At 35.2% G+C, this 20,273-nt stretch overlaps 1 protein-coding gene across 8 annotated transcripts in view; it reads right to left on the bottom strand.

The window, feature by feature from the left end:
• The window catches only part of LOC109599292 (heterogeneous nuclear ribonucleoprotein K), an 81,824-nt gene that overhangs the window by 4,254 nt on the left and 57,297 nt on the right, over positions 1–20,273 (bottom strand). For 7 of the 8 annotated variants that reach the window (XM_020015273.2, XM_049964447.1, XM_020015289.2 and 4 more), the window contains 4 exons: positions 12,471–12,527; positions 11,259–11,302; positions 9,680–9,752; positions 4,730–4,843 (listed from right to left, as the gene is read on the bottom strand). In XM_020015273.2, the coding sequence (XP_019870832.1) occupies positions 4,730–4,843; positions 9,680–9,752; positions 11,259–11,302; positions 12,471–12,527 (288 nt within the window). The remainder of the gene's footprint in view (positions 1–4,729; positions 4,844–9,679; positions 9,753–11,258; positions 11,303–12,470; positions 12,528–20,273) is intronic. The other variant, XM_020015329.2, reaches the window with a different exon arrangement.

The following is a 20,273-nucleotide window of genomic DNA, read 5'->3' as shown; positions in this document are numbered from 1 at the left end:
CGTCGCGCACCTAACCTCGCCGCCGCCGCCGCCGCCGGGGTGGACCGTGCACACACACACACACCGTCTGACTGAAGGGGCCCGCGTACGTGCACGCGCGCCAAAAAGTCGATAAGCCGCACGCCGGGCCGACGTCTCGACCCGCCGACCGACCGTTGCGAACTGAACGGGGCAGAGAACACACAAAGGAACCGGGGTTCGAAATCCGCCCGAAACGCGCCGACACGGCGTGCTCCGAAAATTTCGCAGCGCCACGCAGCCATGTGTACACCGACGCCGTCGTCGTGGCCGTCGTCGTCGTGCCTCCGAACGCACGCACGGCAATGTGCAACCGCGGCCACGGTCGCGCCGGCCCCCCGTTGCCAAGCCGACCGGCCGGAAAAACACCCGGGAAACGCGTTAGCCGAACCACCCCCCAGGTTCGGTGGACGGTTTGCGGAATGCGGGCCGCCGAGCCGGGGACGGTTTTTGGGCGGCACGGATGGTCAAGTGGTATTTTCTGGTGGAAAAATTATGCGGGGGTAAAAAAAAGCGTTTTATGGTCAAGTTGTATGGAAGAGGGTTGTGTGTGTATGCCTTCGGGAACATTTTCGTCAGTTTGACAACGTGGCAGGTGGACGAAACAAGCAGGCGCCCGCAGCTGGTATTGATTGTTCGTGGCTGTCTCTGTTCGACGTTGCTGGAAAAGGTTACCTACAGGCAGATCGACATACAGAGCCGTATTGCCTTGAAAAACGTACCTTGCGTTTGTTAAACCAGTTTATCAGTCGCACCAAATATAATTCGTTTTAATAAGACTTTTTTAAATCAATTTCAGAAGTTGATTGATGTTAATAGTTTTTAATTTATATACATAATTGAAACTGACAATCTTTGTAGTAGTTTCAAATTTGATGAAAATATAAATTTCATTAATAGCAAATTTGATTGTCGATTAATCATCCAGAAGCTTTGAAGTAAAACATGTTAATAAAATATAATATATAAAAAAAGGATAAAATTAATTAAAACTTTTATTGAACCTTAAAATAAGAATAAATTTTATATGTACAAATTAAAATTAAACCACTATTGATTTCGGTCCAGTTTCGTCGTAAATTAAACAAATGAATGCCTTTACTACGAGAAATTTTGCCAAAATTTGTACTCCATTCTACAGACTTCATTATAAATTTTCAGAAGTTATTAATTGATGTTATACATTGTTTTAATTTATATACATAATTGGAAGCCTTTGTCGTATTTTTAAGCACAGCTTTTAATGTGTTTCTAATTTGATGAAATTAGCCTTTGTCAACGAATAGCAAACTTCTGTCAAAAGCAGACGAAAAAATTATCTTTAATTGGTTATTGTTGCCAAATTAACTTTGATGCTAGATGATTATGTAGGATGATAAAGTCAATTTGGCAAACAACAGTAAGACTATTAAGAGACATCAAAAAGCTTTGGAATATAACCAATAATTGAATATAAATTGTAACGTATAAAATAATAATTTTTTTTTGTATTGGAGCTTACAATACGTATGAATTTTGTATGTAGAAATTAAAACTGAATCATTGTCGGTCGAGTTTATTTCAGCTTCGACGAAGTTTTAATGTGAATTAATCATATAAATTTCTATTTCTGTGACAAATTTAGTCAAAATTTTAGAAACAATGTACTTCATACTTTAATATTTAATTAAATAATTTCAGAAGTATTAATTGATGTTATTTAATGCTTTAATTTATACACGTAATTGGAAGCCTTTGTTGTGTTCTCTAGCACAGCTTTTAAAGACTTTCTAATTTAATGAAAATATAAATCCTTGACAATGAATAGAAAATTTCTATGTCAAAAACAGCTGTTAAAAAGAGAAATAATTGTTCTTAATTGTCGATTAATCATTAAATTCCAAAATTAACTTTGACGTTATATAATTGGATTGGACGATCGACTTAATTTGTCAAAAACACCGTGACTGTTATTAGCCATCGTGAAACTTTATACAACTAATATTCAAAAACTGTTGTTGTTATGATGTTAATTTTAATATCGATCCAGTTTGATCAATGTAAATGTATAAATTTTAGAAACAGTACATTAATTCTGTAGAATCTTCACTAAAACAATTTCAGAATTTATCGTATATAGTGATTTAATTAATATTTATAATCGAAAGCTTGCAGATTACTCATCTTGAAAATCTTGATTTCACGAATGATTAAGTCAATGCAACAAAAAATCTGTATGAGACATTAAGAAATTTTGGTGTATGATTAATAATCGAATACAAAAAATTACAAAATATAAAAAAAAAACGTAAAATTACTAAATATTAGGGTAAAACAGGGAAGATCAACCATGACCACGAGCGTTGTTTCATTTCGGAGGTAAAAAAAAGGAAAAAACCGTCGGTGGCGTCCACGGCCACCACCTGTCCGATCGCCGTAGCAAGCTGCCGGCGGTTCGGTCGCCACCTTGAAAGACGCCGTCCCTGAACCGGGCCGTGACTCGCCATTTGGCGGCACAAATACGAACGAACATACACACATACTCGTTCTCACACCTGCTTCACCTGTCACCCGCGACTACACACGCGGGATACTCGACTGGAAGCGTTGTTGCCGCGCTCACGGTCCGACGGCCGTCGCGGCCGTTTGTCATGTGTCCGTACGGTGAAGAGGGTTCGGTGCCGGAGTTCCAGGGTCGCGTCTGTTTCTGAAGGGGATCGCGGGATCCCACCGGCCTGGAAACGTTCGCGGGATACTTCCGACTGACTGACATTTTAATCGGCAGTTTATTGGCGAGGTCTTATTTTATTTTGTCTCGTCTTGCTAAGGATGGTACGGGGCGACGTAACGGAGACTGTCCGTTTAATTTGTTTTTATACAAGACCATTTGCAGAGATTACGATAAGTTTTACGAGCGGTTCGCTACGCTCCACATGAGGTTGATGAGAATTTTCCTCTTAAAATTTTCAATAAGACCGTCGAGAGCTTACTTTCATTGCAACAAGAATTCCAGTTAGTTCGAGTCAAATTAGTTCGTCGAGAACATGTATAAACAAATTACTTTTTAAAAACTCAATTTAAGTTAAGCCGAATAAAAGTATTAAGCAGCCCGCGCCCTCCAGGCACATCAGATAAAACTTTGCGCCATTTTCACCTTGTTAAAATGCCACCGATATTGTTACTTGGGAGTCGATAAGAGCAGATGGGCACTTGGTTAGTGCTCCAGCTTCCCGAACGTGGCCTTGCCTCCCTTATCCCCGGCATGCGATACGTGTGTGTTCCTAAAGCTGCCATATTACTTGCCTTCTTGCCGTTTCCGTGTCCCTGAGGAACGGGGGGTCGCATGATAACTCAGACGTAATGCCTGAGCTGTCTAGTTGTTCCCTTTTCGGGGAATAAACGTTTTCAGACCGGGTAAAAATTCAATATTTCAGAACGACAGAAAAAAAAAAGAAAAAAAAATGAATGAACCTGGTACACGACGAGAGTTCCTACCGAGGAATATTTCAATTGTACGGGAAGGCGGTTTCGAAATAAACGGAGCGGCGTACGCGAGTTTGACAGAACTTGTGCCACGTCGAAATGCAATCGCGTTTTTGTGGGCCATAAATCCATTTAAATTATACTAATCTACTTTTAATCTGTCTGGTATCTGAAGGCACAACACTTCGGGAAGATCTAAACGACATACGGTTGTTGGGAATGTATAATTACTTAGTACGTCGGGCCCAGGTACTCGTGCTACCTGGATAACAATACGTAACGAGGTAACACTGCAATTTCGGCACAAAAGGATGTTACGTTACAGTTAATAAAAATGGTTTGGAAGTTAATAATAGCTACATATATCAAAATTATGTAAGTGCATGTAAATAATCTACTAATTAAGGCATGCTTAATGAAGAAAAAAATGAATTTAGTCACGATTTAATTTATATATAAATTCCATCTGCATTGGTGCATATGTATAGTGGATTTACATATATAAATTTCAATGAAAAAAGCTTTTAATTTACATAAAAGGAATTTGCTATTAATTTACTTTAAATGTTAAACAAAATTACCACAACGAAGATCCATGTGATCACTATGCACTAACCAACACAACTAAAGGGTCAGGACAACTCTTCCGAATATATACCACAAATTTCCACTCAAACCCTTAAATTTTTTGACCGTTTTTCTAAAACGTATAATTTTTTGATACAGACACGCAAATGAAAATTGGTAATACATATCTATTCATGCAAACAGGGTAAAACACAAAACAGCGGTTAGAACAATGATTGTCGGTCTCAACCCTCTAAATAGTGGCATATGTTCTTGTCCCGTTTATTAAATGTCCTTGAACATATGTCAAATTGTCGCACGATAATGGTACTGCCATATCAGCTGGTTTAAATAATTATTTGAGCGTACTTTTTCCTGTTCAACCAAACGTAATAACTCACGGAAAAACCTCAACTGGTAAAACTATGCAAAATTATAACAGGACCTTTTGTTCTCAACTACATAATGCCATTGTTAGTACGGAATTATTGTGTGTATTGTTTCTGGGCTAAAAATGATTATTTTTTTTTTTACCCCGAACATGATAAAATAGATAAAGAACAATGCCCAACAATATTCTGTCCATTTCTCCTGTAGGTGAACATATCGCGTTTCAAGAAATTGATTTAAATATTTTTAACTTTTTATGTTATTGAACAGCACGTTTTGAAAGCTATCTTACCTCTCTGATCTCTTTGATTTTGTTGCCCGATTTGCCTATGACGCATCCAGCCTGACTCTGATGTATCATCATACGTAGATCCAAATCGTTTCCATTTCCAGCCTTTGCGCCGTTCTGAAATTAACATGCATACGTTACAGTAAAAATTACAAACTCAACACGTTGCAGCAAGTGCAAATTTCAGATCGTATCGTACACGTGCATATATCCGGTCTGGCTAAAACACTTTTATTGTTTTTGTTTACCCGTTTAGCCGTTTTTTTTTCGAAAATTGCCATTGAATGTTTTAGGTGCAATTATCGGTGCCTTTGTAAAGATCCGCTCCACATGTTCTTTGAATGTCAGTCTGTTGTAAAATTAGAGCTTCTGCTTCACTGAGCCTCAAAGACGCCAATAGACGTAACAAAAACAAAAGGCTGTCAAACGGTGGACGAATTAGTGCCGTGTTCGGCAATCATGTAAAATTGTGTTCAACGTGGATTATTAGTTTTTAAAAATTTTCCGAGTTTATTGCGTTTCGAATGTACGGACGATAAAATCTAATTAACGGTCGTTAGGCGGCATTAAAAGTAATTGTAGATAATGTATATATATATATTATAATTAAAAATAAAAGATCAGCCGAGTAATAAACACACTTTGAACATTTTATGGTTTGCGAAGAGTAATTTGTATTTGTAAATCGTTTACGCCAACAGCGAGTAAAAATAGTTTTTTTATGGTTTCATCCGTTTTAATTTGTTCGTCCCGGTTTACAAATTAACCCAACCCGTGGTACAGTGAACACCGAAATTTAGTTTTAAACTGTTTAATGGAAAAAGTATTCCTTGATATTTGCGGAAAGGATATTCGAGCGTTAAATTCCCTTCTATGCGAATATATATTTATAAAATTGAGTTTATACAAAAAATGTCGGGTCGAATTCTAGTCGCACAAAAGGCAAATCTTATTTCGCGTTCCGTATCCGAATAATTCGCGGGGGTAATGCACTTAATATCGCTTTACTTTATGAAATCCTCTTTGACATATATTAAATTAAAATTAGCCGGGAGTCTTAAAAGCCTTCTGCTTGGGCATAAAGAAAAATTTAATAAAAAATCCCGAATACGGTGTAATCGCGGAAATTAAAATCGACTGGTGTTTGATGCTTGTGCCCGTTTGTTTATTGTTGCCTTCCCATCACGGTGACGCGCAGAATACGAAGGAAATTAATTTCTCATACAAGTCCCGTCCACGAAATTTATTAAACATCAATACTTGACGGGGCACAACAAGAAAAAATCCCCCAAACAACTGTTGTAGCTCCGAACATGTCATTAGTGAGACTTTGCAGTGGGAGCGGACATAAATATTAAAAGGTGAAAGGGTTTTCCGCGGTCCGTGTTCCCGGCCGGGCTGAATATTATTTTGCGCATTTTAAAAATTTATTGCGACATTCGGATGCAAAAACGTCGACGTTGGGTCTCTTCGGCGGCGGGTTGAACGTTTTATCGCGTGCAATATGTCGTTGGTTGATTATTGGACAGATTACGTCTCGTGATTTATCGATCACTCGAATCGTTTTGGCGAAATGTAAAAATTATGGAGATCGGTCGTGCACATTTGTTTTTACTATTCCGCCGTTCGATGACATAAATATTAAGGGTCGCGGTCACGTAACCTGGAAATGTAAACTGTGTGGTTTTGTTCATGATAAAATAGGAAAAAAATGAACCCGGAGATGTTTTATGTTGGCGCAAATCTCGCCGGTAAACATCGCAGCATTACGGATCACCTAGCGTTGTAAATTGTAAGTTTTAGTCGATTCAGTTCGGCGTCCGGACGCCTTATTCAGCGAAGAGGATGCTGACAAAGTGTATGACAAGTTGGCTGCCTGGCATCCGTTCCGAAATTGTTTAAGTAAGTAAGGCCGGAAATTGAGGTTTGTCGTCGTCGTATCTCCATTTGCACGTGAACAGTTTCTAAACAATGTTGCCGCAGCACAAAGTTACCCCGGGAAACTCGATATTGGCGTCTGCTTCATAATTAATTTCGATAATCGTAAAACTACGGCACGTTGGAGTGTGGCGTTGGTTGTAGTTTTCGAACAATAATTGTAATCGGGCCAAGGCGCCGACGTCACCATAAATTCGCGTTCGCAAACACACACACATGTAATTCCTTGTTTAAGTTCCTTGCTTCACGAACGTGATTTCAGTTAGAAAAAACAATGTCAAAGGAATAACCTCCTGATTACCTTTTTAAGTCAACAGACGGGCACTCAAAATTGACATTAATAGAAACGGAGTTTAATTTCGACGGCGAACTTAACGACGGATCTTCTCAAATTTATTAATCACCGAAATATCAGTCTTAATTGCCGCCCACTTTACGTTCTGAATGCCTTTTCGGAATATTAAATATACCTTAAATTTAATCAGCGAAAGTTCGCCTGAATTTTACGTGGCTTCTTTCCTACTAAATCAGGACGAATTGTTTCCTCGGAATGGTAAAAATCAATTGACAAATTCAATACCGAAATTCTACCGTTCCGTTTTATGAAGGGCTTCGGGAAAATAAATAGCACAACAACAATGTGAGCGTAAACTTTATTTAATGGGTGCAAGTTAAGGTCTTAACTCAACTTAAATAAACACATTTTTCCATATTAAGTTAATTATGCCGACACGAATAAGCCAGCCTCAAAAAATTAAAAATCCACGAACAATTTAAATTCCTTACGTTCATTCACAAAATCCTAATATATATTCAAATTTTATAGCGAAATTATGTAAATTCCTTTTCAACAGGAGTCAAAATATTAATCACGCCTAAGACAAGTTAAAGTAAATTTTCTGAAACAATGACTCCGCAGTGGTACGAGCGAAAAAGTTCCTCTAAAACGAAATTAACTTCTCTAACAAGCAACTAAAAGCTTTATGTATTCGGGAGGTAAATTAATTTAAAATTAAGTTTCCCAAGAAAGCCCGCCGAAAACTTCCCCGGTACCACAATGTTCCTTTGAACTTTTATATGGCTGATAGGAAACATACCCTCGCCAAGATTTACGAGATTGAGCATTGTAAGCTTTAGGAGCTGAGCCACGAATAAATTCAATTTATGGCGATTAAAAGATACAACGATGTTTTAACTGTATAAATCAACATTGACTTAATTTTCATTTGTAATCGAGGTTTGCTCGACGAATGTCTGAACGTATATTTTTAAAATGTTGCCTTGGGCCATGCCTCATTAATTAGTTGTACTTGAGATGTATCTTCAATTGTAATAGGAGTTTTAAAACGAGCAACATTGTTTCGAAATTCATTGTGCAAATAGTTTATCTACGCAAAATCGTGAGTCTAGTTATCATAATTACGGGCTTTGTAAAAAGTAATGTTAATTGTGTTTTCAATGCATACGAAGATCTTATGATAAATTGTAATGGTGAAACCTTTAACTAAGAACAATTGGTATTATATCTTTATGATGACAGCTTAAGCGATATCTAACTTCCCATAAATCCGTATTGTTTCGTCAAATTAAATATCATGCTTACTTTGTGCGTTTAAAGTTATTATTTACAGTAGAACTTCAATAACTGGAACCACGATTTGCCAAAGGTTGACTTATTAAGATTAGATAAATAAAAGACCAGAAAATAAGAACGAATGTACTAATAAAGTTGATCTGGAAGAAGACGTGGAATATAATTTCTAAGATGGCAGTTAGGCGGTTAAGCACCTTACCAATTAAAAGCACATTTAAGACATTTGATTATTTAACTTGAGAATATTGGCCATATTCTTTAATTTAATCTTCTTGTTCAAATAGATAAATACTCGTAACTTCAATTTGGCACAATAGGAGTCGATAAAAAGAGTTTTATTTGATTTATCTTCTATATTTTATACTTTTTTTACATCAACCCTTAGAGATAATTTCTTTATTGTCTTTCAAAATCTTCTCAAAGATTTTTGCAATAAATATATAGTATAATAAGTTATCACTGTTAACAAAATCCATAGAACGTTTGACAACGTAATTAGGGCTTCCCCCCTTGATGATTGAATCATCAGAACATTGGGGTTATCGATGTTCGAATCAAGTATAAATTATACGTGATTTCCACTCTCGAATCAATCTTATTTGCTCGAGTTATGAAAGCTCGACTGAATATATTTTTGGTTACTATCTAACAGCCAGTATATGTTTGAGAAAATTATTTTGTGGCGTTAAATAAACAAGATATACGTTCCATTCGATTCGTGAATTTAGAATTCCAGAACGTCGTAAAAAAGCATTCAACAGTTTACATCGTTTGGTAGATTGTGGAATGTTTACGAAGGAAAATAATCGAACATTTTTCATTATTTGAGAATAAACTAGCTCAACCACTTGCATGTGGTTCGGATGGTTTGTCGTGCACCGACTAATGGCCTACGTGTTTAATTTAATTTTCGCTTAAATAGCCGCCGTCGGAGCACGTTAACGCTGTATTATTCACGACCGATCTATACCGACCCGTCGTCCGTGTCCGTTTGTTTGTAACGTCCGACGTGCACCTTTTCATTAGCGAGACAAACATCTGACTTTTATTGGTCTCCGTGAGGTCTACACGACACGTTCCTCCCGAATCCGGGGTGCTTCACATCGAATTGCCGTCGGCCCGACAGGGGTGACAGGGTCGCTTCTTCCTCATTCACAGTCGTCGATCGACAATGGCGTGCCGGACATTTCGAGGGGGGAGAGAAGACTATGAGATTTTTATTATTTAGCTCAGCTTAAGGTTCCTATCGATCGCCTTGCGAGACGTAAAGTTCAAACGTGTACGGCGAAATTGATTATCAATCGAGTTTCACCCGCTCAGATCTGAAATATGCAACATGTACTTACCGACGGTGGCGGAAGCCGTTATTAAATCAATGCAAATCGAAATCACGATGCATGCGTCTTGCACATCGAACTTACCTCCTCGAGATTGGGCACGACGTCGTTGACGATGCTGCATATGCTCTCGAGGTCGGACGACAGCGTCAGCATTCTGCAAACAAAATTCAGTTAGTGCACATCGAAAACAATCGGCGGTTGCGAGCTTTCAGAAGGGAATTTTTCGATAGTGACGGCCGCACATTTTCTTATTTCCCTTTACGGTGCGAAGAGATAAACGCGAGAGAGATCGCAGTGTGAGTGAAGAGTGAGAGAAACAAAAAAGGCCGGGTACATATTGGAGGCGATCAATTTTACTCTAACAGAAACAAATGGTCAGAAAGGAGCCACCTTTCAACAAGTTACCGGACCGATGCGAGAATGTATATATATATGTATATATTTTATTTCTGTTGCTTTTTCGGTTTCGCCACGAAATCGCCACGATAAACGAACCGGCGCTCTTGATTCTAAACTTCCGTATAATCGCAAATCCTCGTAGCGATACGGTACGGTATGGCGGGGCGTCGGGGACATTTTTGTTGAGGATATTTTCTAAGTTGTTATCGTTTGTATCGATAGGGCGCACGGCCTGGCATATAATCCCTCCCCGCACGACATTTGATTAATCAAATTTTGTCCATTGATTCGAATTTGGTTAGGTCAGACACAGTGTCCCACCCTATTGATACGTTTGAAACCTTCGGCTCGACATTAATTAATATTAACAACAAGTAAAAAAGGTGCTACAAAACGTAAATTTGATTCGGGATTTAAATCCACCTGCAAAAAAGTAATTAGACACAAAGAAAAAGGCCTCAACCTAAGGCGAAGCGTTTGTCGCTTTTGTTAGGGGGACCTTGCTATAAAAATTGCCACCTAGCGGACAAACCTGGCATTAGCTGGTTGCACCGCTTGTCTGTCTGTTTTATTCACTAGTCGAAAAAAAAGGGAGTTAATTAGTGTATTTGTTAATTTTTGTTTAAAAGTACGTGAACAATAAAGTAAGATTCGAGGGTGGTTTAGAAAATAGGTTTTAGTGTTTACACAAAATCAAGAGTGCCAGCGACAATTCGAACATCATATCGTGTTTAACCTCGTAGATTTTTTACGTTTTCAATACTTACATATAGACTTTTTGAACGTACGCTGAATAATTACGAATTTTTACTACATAAAAGCTTTTATAGTCTCTCCTGTAAACTAGAAAATCATTCAGTTATAAGAGTTTATTAATGCTTATCACGTCTTGCATATAGCAAAAAAACCTTAAAAATATCAAGTTAATGACACATTTAGTTAAAAATTAAAAAGATTTAGTAAAACGTGAGGTTAAACACACTTGGTTAGTATATAAGTAAAAAGTAAGTCATGCGCGTTGACACAAACAGTAGTCTTGATTATGTGCACGTATATATTAAACAATGAGCATAAAACCAAAATTAAATGAAATAGTTAATAATAAAAAAAGTAAAATAAAAAAAAAAAAAAAAACAAAAACAATTTGTAACAAGAACAGAGATATAAGAGAATAGATATAAGAGGGTATGAGTGAATATTTGCAGTGCAACCAGGGCCGAGGTGAGCACAACTAAATTAGAGTTTGAATTTATGATTTTACCGTTCAGGGCCCGGGCAATCGGGGACAGTAATGGAGGCTTTGTACTGTTGGTCGGTTTCGGTGATTTGATGTGGCAACACGCAAAATTGGCATTGGCGGGCAGGTGGGCACAGATTGGCAGTAGTAGTTCAAGTGGTTGGACGGAGACCCGGGGGAAGAGAACACAATTATGTTAACACACGTGTGGCCAAGATACACTTCGGGCCCGACCACACTCCCCAACCACAACACAATCGGACACCGTCGTCGATCACTAAGTAGCAGAAAACTCACCGGTTTCCAATCGCAATCCTCCGCACGGACCGCGTGTCTGGTGGCTGCCGAAAGGAAGCACGGTGTCGGTATGTGAACGTCACCGCGACTGTACAAGTTTCTGCACGCGGTGATTGGCAAACCAATTGTGTTAAAACAAATGATTAAAAAATAGTAATAATGAAAACAAAAATAAAATGTGACGGCTCTCTTTTGCTAATGAAAACTGAACGGACAGTTATTGGATTTTTCAGTGAATGTGGTTAAGGAGTCGGTGGCCACTGCATGGAAGCTGTAATCTTAAATATTATGTAATCTATAAAATTGGGCGGGTACAAGTACGTGTTGCAGTACGAGTACGGGCTCGTTACAATCAAAATTATATTTATATAGAGAGCACCACTATCGGTCTGTCTGTGTGGTTTTAATTTCAAATAAATATAACGTAATTGAAAGTGACAACTAAAAAATACAAACAAATTAAAATGTTGGTTTAAGAAAGCGATGTAACAGTTTGAATTACAACGATTATTTAAATATACGTTATTACAGTTGTTTTGTGTATTATTCTTAACTATGACTATAGTGTAAAGCAAACTGTTATTGGTAGTGAACATTTTAACAACAACTTTTATTTATATTCATCTAGTCTTTTATTATTTAAGTCATTAAAAACCTTATTAAACAAATCGTTGTTGCAAATATTCCTACATTTTGAAAGCATATTCGGTTCAGTATTTAACAAACATCACGTAAAATATAACACAGGATGAAGATGTGAATAATTCATTTAAAATACTGTCATTAAACTGATCGAGTATCAATTAATAAAAGTTTACCATTAAATTTAAAATAATACACAAAAATACTGAACCAAATAAAACAAGTTCCAAACGCATAAATAATGCGTTTGAAAGTTGTTATAATTAAACGGTGAAACGAAGTGAAGTGGATACTGACCTGGCTTCTTAACTTCGTAATATTTTGTCCTCCCTTACCAATTATGGAACCGGCAACCTGAAAAATTAAATTCGTTAATTTCTCGCATATTATTTCATTTAGCGCATGAGTTATTTTCTCGACGCTGTAACAAGGATTTTATTGGCCTTTATTGTTGTGAAACGTTCTATATGTTATGAAGGGAAATTCAGGCACGGGATATTAGATTTTTATTTAAAATTTAAAATGTTATACGTTTTTCTCCATGTAAATGTGTTTGTCGTCCCCCGCAAAATTGTTAAATATGCAATTTTTTTCGGGTATAGCTCAGTCGTCGGTTGTTGTTGTGTATAAATTTTGAACTGGTAAACTAAAACTTCCCGTTTTTTATTTTGTAGAAGAAGAGATAGATAACTATTTATATGACCGATATAATTTTTAACTCGAAATATCTTAAATAAATTTAATTAGGACAACATGTATCAGAGTAATTTAAGATAAGAGAATGTTCCTCACTTTTTTGTGTATCATTTATATATTTTTAACAATTTTTTGATTTGGAATCAGCTGGTTGTTGTTGTGTATAAATTTTTAGACCGTAAACTAAAACTTATTGTTTTTTATTTTGGATTGAATCGTACTTTAATGTGATATTAAATTTTTTGCAAAAGAAGAAATAAATAATTTTTATTTGTTATACATTATCAACTATATAAATTTTGAAATAGGTCCAAATATCATGAATAAATTTAATTTGTTTCTTACTTTTCTATGTATCATTTATACATTTTTAATTTGGAATCAGTTGGTTATTGTTGCGAATAAATTTTTAGGCAGTAAACTAAAACTTATTGTTTTTTTTATTTTGGTTTGAATTGTATTTTAAGGTAATATTTTGATTTGATTCATCTATGAAAGGTGTTCTGTTTGGCGCATCCACCATCCCACTTGATAAAACCCAATAACCGTTAGAAGCGCATCCGCCAATATTCCACAAAAACAGATTCGTCGTGCAAAAGCGGATTTTATTTCCGCGGTTTCGGTCTAAACGTCCCGAAAATGCATCAGACATTCCGTTTGCCGCGCCAACATCAAAGGGAACGGCGAACGACCGGCGGCGTACCGTGCACTTGTTGAGGACTTCTGCCCGCGATTCCGTAGTAAATAAATTTTAAAATATTCATATTTCCCAAGCAAAACCAAGTCGAGATTCTTATTTACATGTTTTTGATATTGTGCTCGGCGCACGGAGATTTATAGGCCTGAATAAAACATTTCCAGATAAGTTGGACGCCGGCTGGTTTTCGGGGGCACACACACACACACAAACACACACACATATACACGGAAAGCCTGAAAAAATGTCCCTGAAGATATATCGCGGGTTCGGGGATCGTTTTCGTGATGCATTTCATTGTGCATGCATCACGTGATCCGTTGACTTCGTTATTTAGAATGTTTAGTTTTTTTCCCTTCGATTTATTTTTATTTTCGTCGTCTGCCTAGGAAGAACAGGGGGGTGGCAGAGGTAAATTCGTCGTGGCGACATAGATTTTAAGCAGTCGATTATCCGGCCACCGACAGGAAAATCCACCCGACCTATCGCCATCAGGATTATTTGTTTACAATGCGAAATTCACGTTAAAGGTTACGTACGTCCCCGACGAAGACCGTGCACATCTCTCTCGGAATTGCCGGCCCGCGCTTTCGTTCGCCTGTTTAAAGAGGATTTCTCCGCCGTCTTGCCAGATACCATCTCGAACACGAACTGAACAAAGAAATTGTTTTCCCACGGGCCCCGCGGCGGGGATTTTTGCCTGAATTGTTTATGTTTTAAAAGGGATTTGCACCGTACGCCGCGGCTCTGGAAATTATAAATGATCGACCGTGTGTTTCATGTGTGCTTCTTTGCGGCCTCTATATTTTCGCTTTTAGTTCTCCGACTAAAAACGTTGCTTGTTATATTATTTATTGAACGTATCTTTCATCTTTATATATGGTGAATTGATTTAAAGTCTTGTTATTTTTAAATTTAAATTTTTGTATCGAACGAGTGTTTTATTTCACTATTTCTATATTTGATTCAAAAGATTCATGAACAAAATGTTGATAATTATTATTAATTGATTGTAATGAAAGTATGATTATCATGATAATTGTCAAAATAATCGTAATAAATTGATAAAATGAAAATTGTACTTTAAATAATCAATCTTGACTTACAACTTGATAATTCTCAATATCACAATTTTCAAAATTTGTTGACAAACTTTATATATTTATTTATAAAATTTAGGAAAAACAAAAAATTTGATCCAATTTGATATAACGTAGTAGCTTGATTATAGAAATTAAAATTTATTTAAAACATAAAACTGAATTGGATGCCAGTACCTATAATATTTATTGGTTTTTCTGTTTTTGTTGCAATTGCAACTGATCAATTTAATTTTACCTTTTAAAAAATTGCATACTTTTTTATTTTTCAATGGACAAAATTATAGCAACTTTTTACTTTATGGTTTTTCATTGCTATCTTTTTACTTATTGTAATTATTTAATCGTTGGTCGAAGTGAAACTGTAAGAAAAGTAATAATTCAGCGTTACTACAACTGAGAAAATCAAGAAGAGATGGCTAAGACTTTGAAGCTATTACTAAAAAATCAAAAGAAACTGGCCAAGTGGTAGTTACGAAAAAAATTGTCACAATCGAAAAATTTGAAAGAAAATCGATAACTTGATAATTCGAATGTCAAAAAACATCTAATCTTATGTTCAACTGAAATTAAAGTCAACCTGAAACTTGCTGAATATAGTTCACGGACTGTGATAAGATAGTTAGTGGAGGCGTGTTAGTTTGAACCTAAACTTACAAGAAAAACCCTATCCAATTTTGACTTAGGACACCTTCACTAAATCATGGAGCCACGGGATGAGTAGCTTTTAGAGCTTATATTAAATATTTCACAGAGACAAAACTACACAAAAAGTTTGTTATATCAAATTTAGTTCGATATATTGAAGAAATGATGTTCTTATTAAATGTGTTTCAACATAAAAACGATCAAGAATACAAATCCAAAATTGTAATTGAAAGACAAAAGCATCGATGTTTTGTCTGGCCTATCCCAATCTCCAGACATAAACCCTATAGAAAACATTTATAATCAAATTCGACATAAAAATTTGACAAATTTAAATGAATTTGAAGGAATAATTTTTCATATATTCGGAATTCGAATCTATGCTACAGAGATAGGCCAAAATTATAAAACGAAAAGGATGTTATACAAGTAGTAAATTAATATTATTTCAACAGTTCACATTCAATAAAAGAATTTTGGTTAAAAGACACATTTTAAAAAGCTGCTTTAATAACTACTGCTATAGTTATAACTTGATATTTATTAAGGCATAAATATCATGATAATTGACAAGTTCTTTTCGACAAACTTACGGTTATTAGATTAATTTTGGAGGGATGCAATAATGTTTGATCAATCTTGATATAATTATCAATAATATCTAATTATTGGACAAATTTAACATAATGATTGATTATCAAGGCATAGATAGATAATCATCAGTAATAATTATCAGTGAATCGTGATATAAATTGTAATTTTTATCCAAATAAAGGAAACGACTACATCTTTAAATACTGTTGCTTGGACTGATGTATCAGACTTAAGAATTTGTTTAATAGATTATTTTTTTACACGTATATTTGATATATTATAGTACTTTCCCGAGACGTGTAACTAAAAAAACACATCTTGAACACCTCAAGTTATTATCGTAGAAAATCCCGTCGTGCTTGAAATAATAGGATTATTTTTCTAAAAATAAAACGAAAAATGAGACGTCGAGCCTCCCACCTGGGGAATTCGAAAATATTTGTACATGTCAATCATTAACGTAGTTATTTGCTTTACGAGGCGACGAGGAGTCATTCGTTTAGTACAATGGATGCGTCGCCGATCGCCGATGAATAATGAATGAAAACTATTTATTAAAATACGAAATGTAACCTAAGCAGCGTCTGGAGGCCGAGCCCGGTACGAGACACCTGACGTTCAACAATCAATCAACAACCATCGCGACTCACTTATTGAAAATACCAATCGCTCGTCCCAACAAATCGGTAACACAGATGACAAAAAGTCATTAACCAGATCACCGTTCTAAACATATCTAACGCATAGTTGGCACACGAAGCGATGACGATGAGTCATGAATGGAAACCGTAAATTTGTTTGCGGGATCGCTTAAATTTAAATATGCAATTATAGTTAAAACCACTCCGGGATGACTAAGCTTTTGACTACTTGTAAATGGGTTTTGCTTGTCTGTCACGTCAGCGATGCTTGCGTCACATCAGCTCGTCGCAGTCGCAGCTCGGGAGAACTAATGCGAAACTGCACCGTACATGTTTGTGTGTCAACATGCACAAACTGGTGTTTTGTTTGTTGGCAGTTATCTTGTACGCGTCAAAGATCAATCTGAAGCGTTAACAATGCTCTGTGTTCTATGACTCTGTTCGCTACAGTTAATTTTGCCAAAGGATTCCTGTTCAGCATCAGGGTACTTAGATTACAGAGACAACGAGGTAACTGTAGACTGAGGACGATTCGTCAAAAAAATGTTCAAAGAAGTGTTTTATATTTTGTATTTTTCATTCAATGTAGAATCTACTATTGTACTATGCAGAGTGTTCACATAATAATGGTGTTTGTAAAATTGATATATTGTAAGTTTTGAAATAGAAAATTTAGTACACTTAAAAAATGCAGGAAAAACATTTTACTGGATTTCTGATGAATAGTTCCAATTTGATTCCCGTTGTCGGTGTGATTTAAGGATACTTAAAACTAACGTCCAATATCATTAGATACTTAAAAAGTTAACTTCACGTTAAGTAAAAAATCCCATTTCAAATTGATTATGAAACTGGGCGTTGGAAATTCATTTAAAATAAAGTTCCCATACAGGATTATCCGATATGCAAATGCGCGTCAATCGAACTTCTAATCCGAACTTGATCCACTTTTTGTCCGTCCACCTGAATAAAACACGACTGTTTGGCAATGGTTCCCATTTCAAGATAGATCCGATGCCGATTTACATAAAATTTACATACAATATTTTGACGATTTTTTCGTTGTTGTCGTATATCGATTAAGATTCCAAGATGAAAGGGAAACGTCGTTGCAAAACCTGTTTCACATATACCAATTACCGAAGACGTATATCGTTCTGTAAAAGTTGTGTAATTACGGGAGAATATGAAAAATTATGTTTCTTCATTTACATACAATGATGTCTTGGTACAAGGTTTCTTTCTGCGTAATGTGGAATGATACATAATTAGAAATATTTTGATACTGAAAAAAAAAAGTGGAAAACGTTTATAAACCTGTTGTCATGTTTAATTCGCTAGGCATTTACATCGAGATTCTTTGTTCCTATTTTAATCCGACAATAAAAAAAAACGAAATAAGCAAGTTTAATTAATTACGAACATCGACGGCTCGACGTTCTTTTATAACGAGCCCATCATTCAACATCACATTAAATGATCGATATTTTTAACCGAGAACTGGCGAAATCTATCATGAGATTTATTTCGGTCTGCCAATTAAGATGTTTTCTCGGTGCATGATGCCCGGCATTTTTCCAATATGTAGGTTATCTTTGATATTTCGTGGTGCTTATTAAATCTGACGAGGATAAAGTGACGACGTTTCATTAAAGTTGTTTTCGGTGTTAAAAATACATCTGACCGGGGAATCAAATAAGTAATTTGTGTTAATCGTTTAAAACTAAAAAATCTTGTAAACTGATACACCATATTGTCACGTTTCTAAAAACCTACAGTAAAAGCGGTTTATTAAAAAGAATAGAAAACCTGAAATTAAATAAAACACAGATTTGTTGTTTTTTGTTTTTCAAAAATTCATCTAAAAACCTGCAGTAACAGCAGTTTATATAAAAGCTGAAAGCAAATAAAACACGTTTTTTATTAAAAATATACAGAAATTAAACATAAAAATAAAAAGTTGCAGAATACAACATATTCGTTGAAAAATATACCTAATTATATATGAACAAACTCAGCTTAAATTATACTGATGTACGCCTCTCATTAACGCTTCTATATTTTCATTAGTAATTTATTTCCAAGTTAGTTTATAAATCATTCTGTTATTCATTATAAAAGAACTTTGGTCTCTATCATTATTTGTTTTCTGTATTAGTTTATTTTCTTAAATGTTTAATTTTATAATATTGTTTTTTGTAAAGAGTTCTATCTATATTAATTTTAACTATGAAATATTTGTTTAAAATAAGTAAGAATATATAAAAAATGATAATTACTAATACAAATAATTACTAAATTTAGATAATTTTATAATATTTATTAAAAACATTTTCAGTGATATATTGTATATTAAATATTCATTAACAAATTGAGAGTTAAAACAAAGAAGGGTCATTTAATTAATACGGTATAAATATATCAATTTTAAATTAAAACTAACAATTTTAAAGTAAAACTAACAGACTACTACTAAACCCTTTAAAATAACTTAAATAATCAATAATATATGAAAATTTTTGAACCTTGTTATGAAATGTTCATTTATTTTTAACTTTTACTCAAATTTAGTCCAGTACTTTTAAATGATGAAGTTAAAAGGAATACAAATTGTTTTTTATGTTCACACCAACTTGAAGGGGCACATTCTTGTAGATATATAGAGTTAATAAAAATTGTGGTTTCAATAGAAGAGTCAGAAGTCGTTGACCAATAGGAAATACGTCTTTGGCAATGTCCAGTCGGAAGTGATAAAGTAAACTATGTTTTTAAATGTTATATTTTTATGGTGAATAACATATTTGTCATCTCTGATATTTATATTATCAGAATTTTACGTAACCTAAAATGAAGGGAATGTCAATGATGACATTGATAGTTATACGTTTACCTCAAAAAAGCTCACTTTTGAAATCATAGCCTATTTTACCATTGTCCATTGGTCCAAGACACATTCTTATTGTATTTTTCGTTAAATGCATAATCTAAATTTGCAAGTACAGTACTATATGGGGTGTTTACACAATAATGGTGTTTGTAAAAAGATACGGTAAAAATTTGAAGTATTGGTAAAATATTTCAAATGTTTAAAAGCAAAACAATGTTTTTAAATGCAATAATTTTATGGTGAATACATTATTGATAAAATATTTGTCATCACTGACATTTACATTGTTAAAACTTTGTATTGACAAATTAAACAATAAGATCAAAATGAAACAACTGTCAATTAAAACATTGATAGTTGTATATTCACCTCAAAAAAGCTCATATTTGAAAACATAGCCTATTTTACTGTTGTCCATTGGTTAAAGTCCAAAGACTTATTGGCCAACTTTAATGGTCTTTAGTTCTTGTACTAGTGAAGCTACATTTTTTTATATACCACCTTCTACATCAGGAATGTGTTCCTTCAAGGTGGTGCTAGCATCCGTTTTATATCTAGTGTTTTGCAAGTATCAATTAATTAAATGCAGCATCGATGCCTTGTAATTTATGTGCATCCCTAATATAAGCACACGTAAGTGACTTAGAAAATTATCTTTTACCGTACCGTCGACTAGCATTTTATTAAAGATTCAGCTAAAATTCGTAAATTGTGCACGGCCGAAAAGTAATAAAAAACTGAATTATGAAAATTAACTTCCGCATGCATTTTTCACATCGACCCCAAACGGTGGTGGTTCCGCCGTTTACCCGGGGGACCGTTCATTTTCCTTGCGCA

The sequence above is a fragment of the Aethina tumida genome, chromosome 1 (assembly GCF_024364675.1).
Source record: "Aethina tumida isolate Nest 87 chromosome 1, icAetTumi1.1, whole genome shotgun sequence".
Taxonomy (NCBI): domain Eukaryota; kingdom Metazoa; phylum Arthropoda; class Insecta; order Coleoptera; family Nitidulidae; genus Aethina; species Aethina tumida.
The sequence above is the reverse complement of the archived record's forward strand: the minus strand, read 5'-3'. Positions and strand labels throughout refer to the sequence as shown.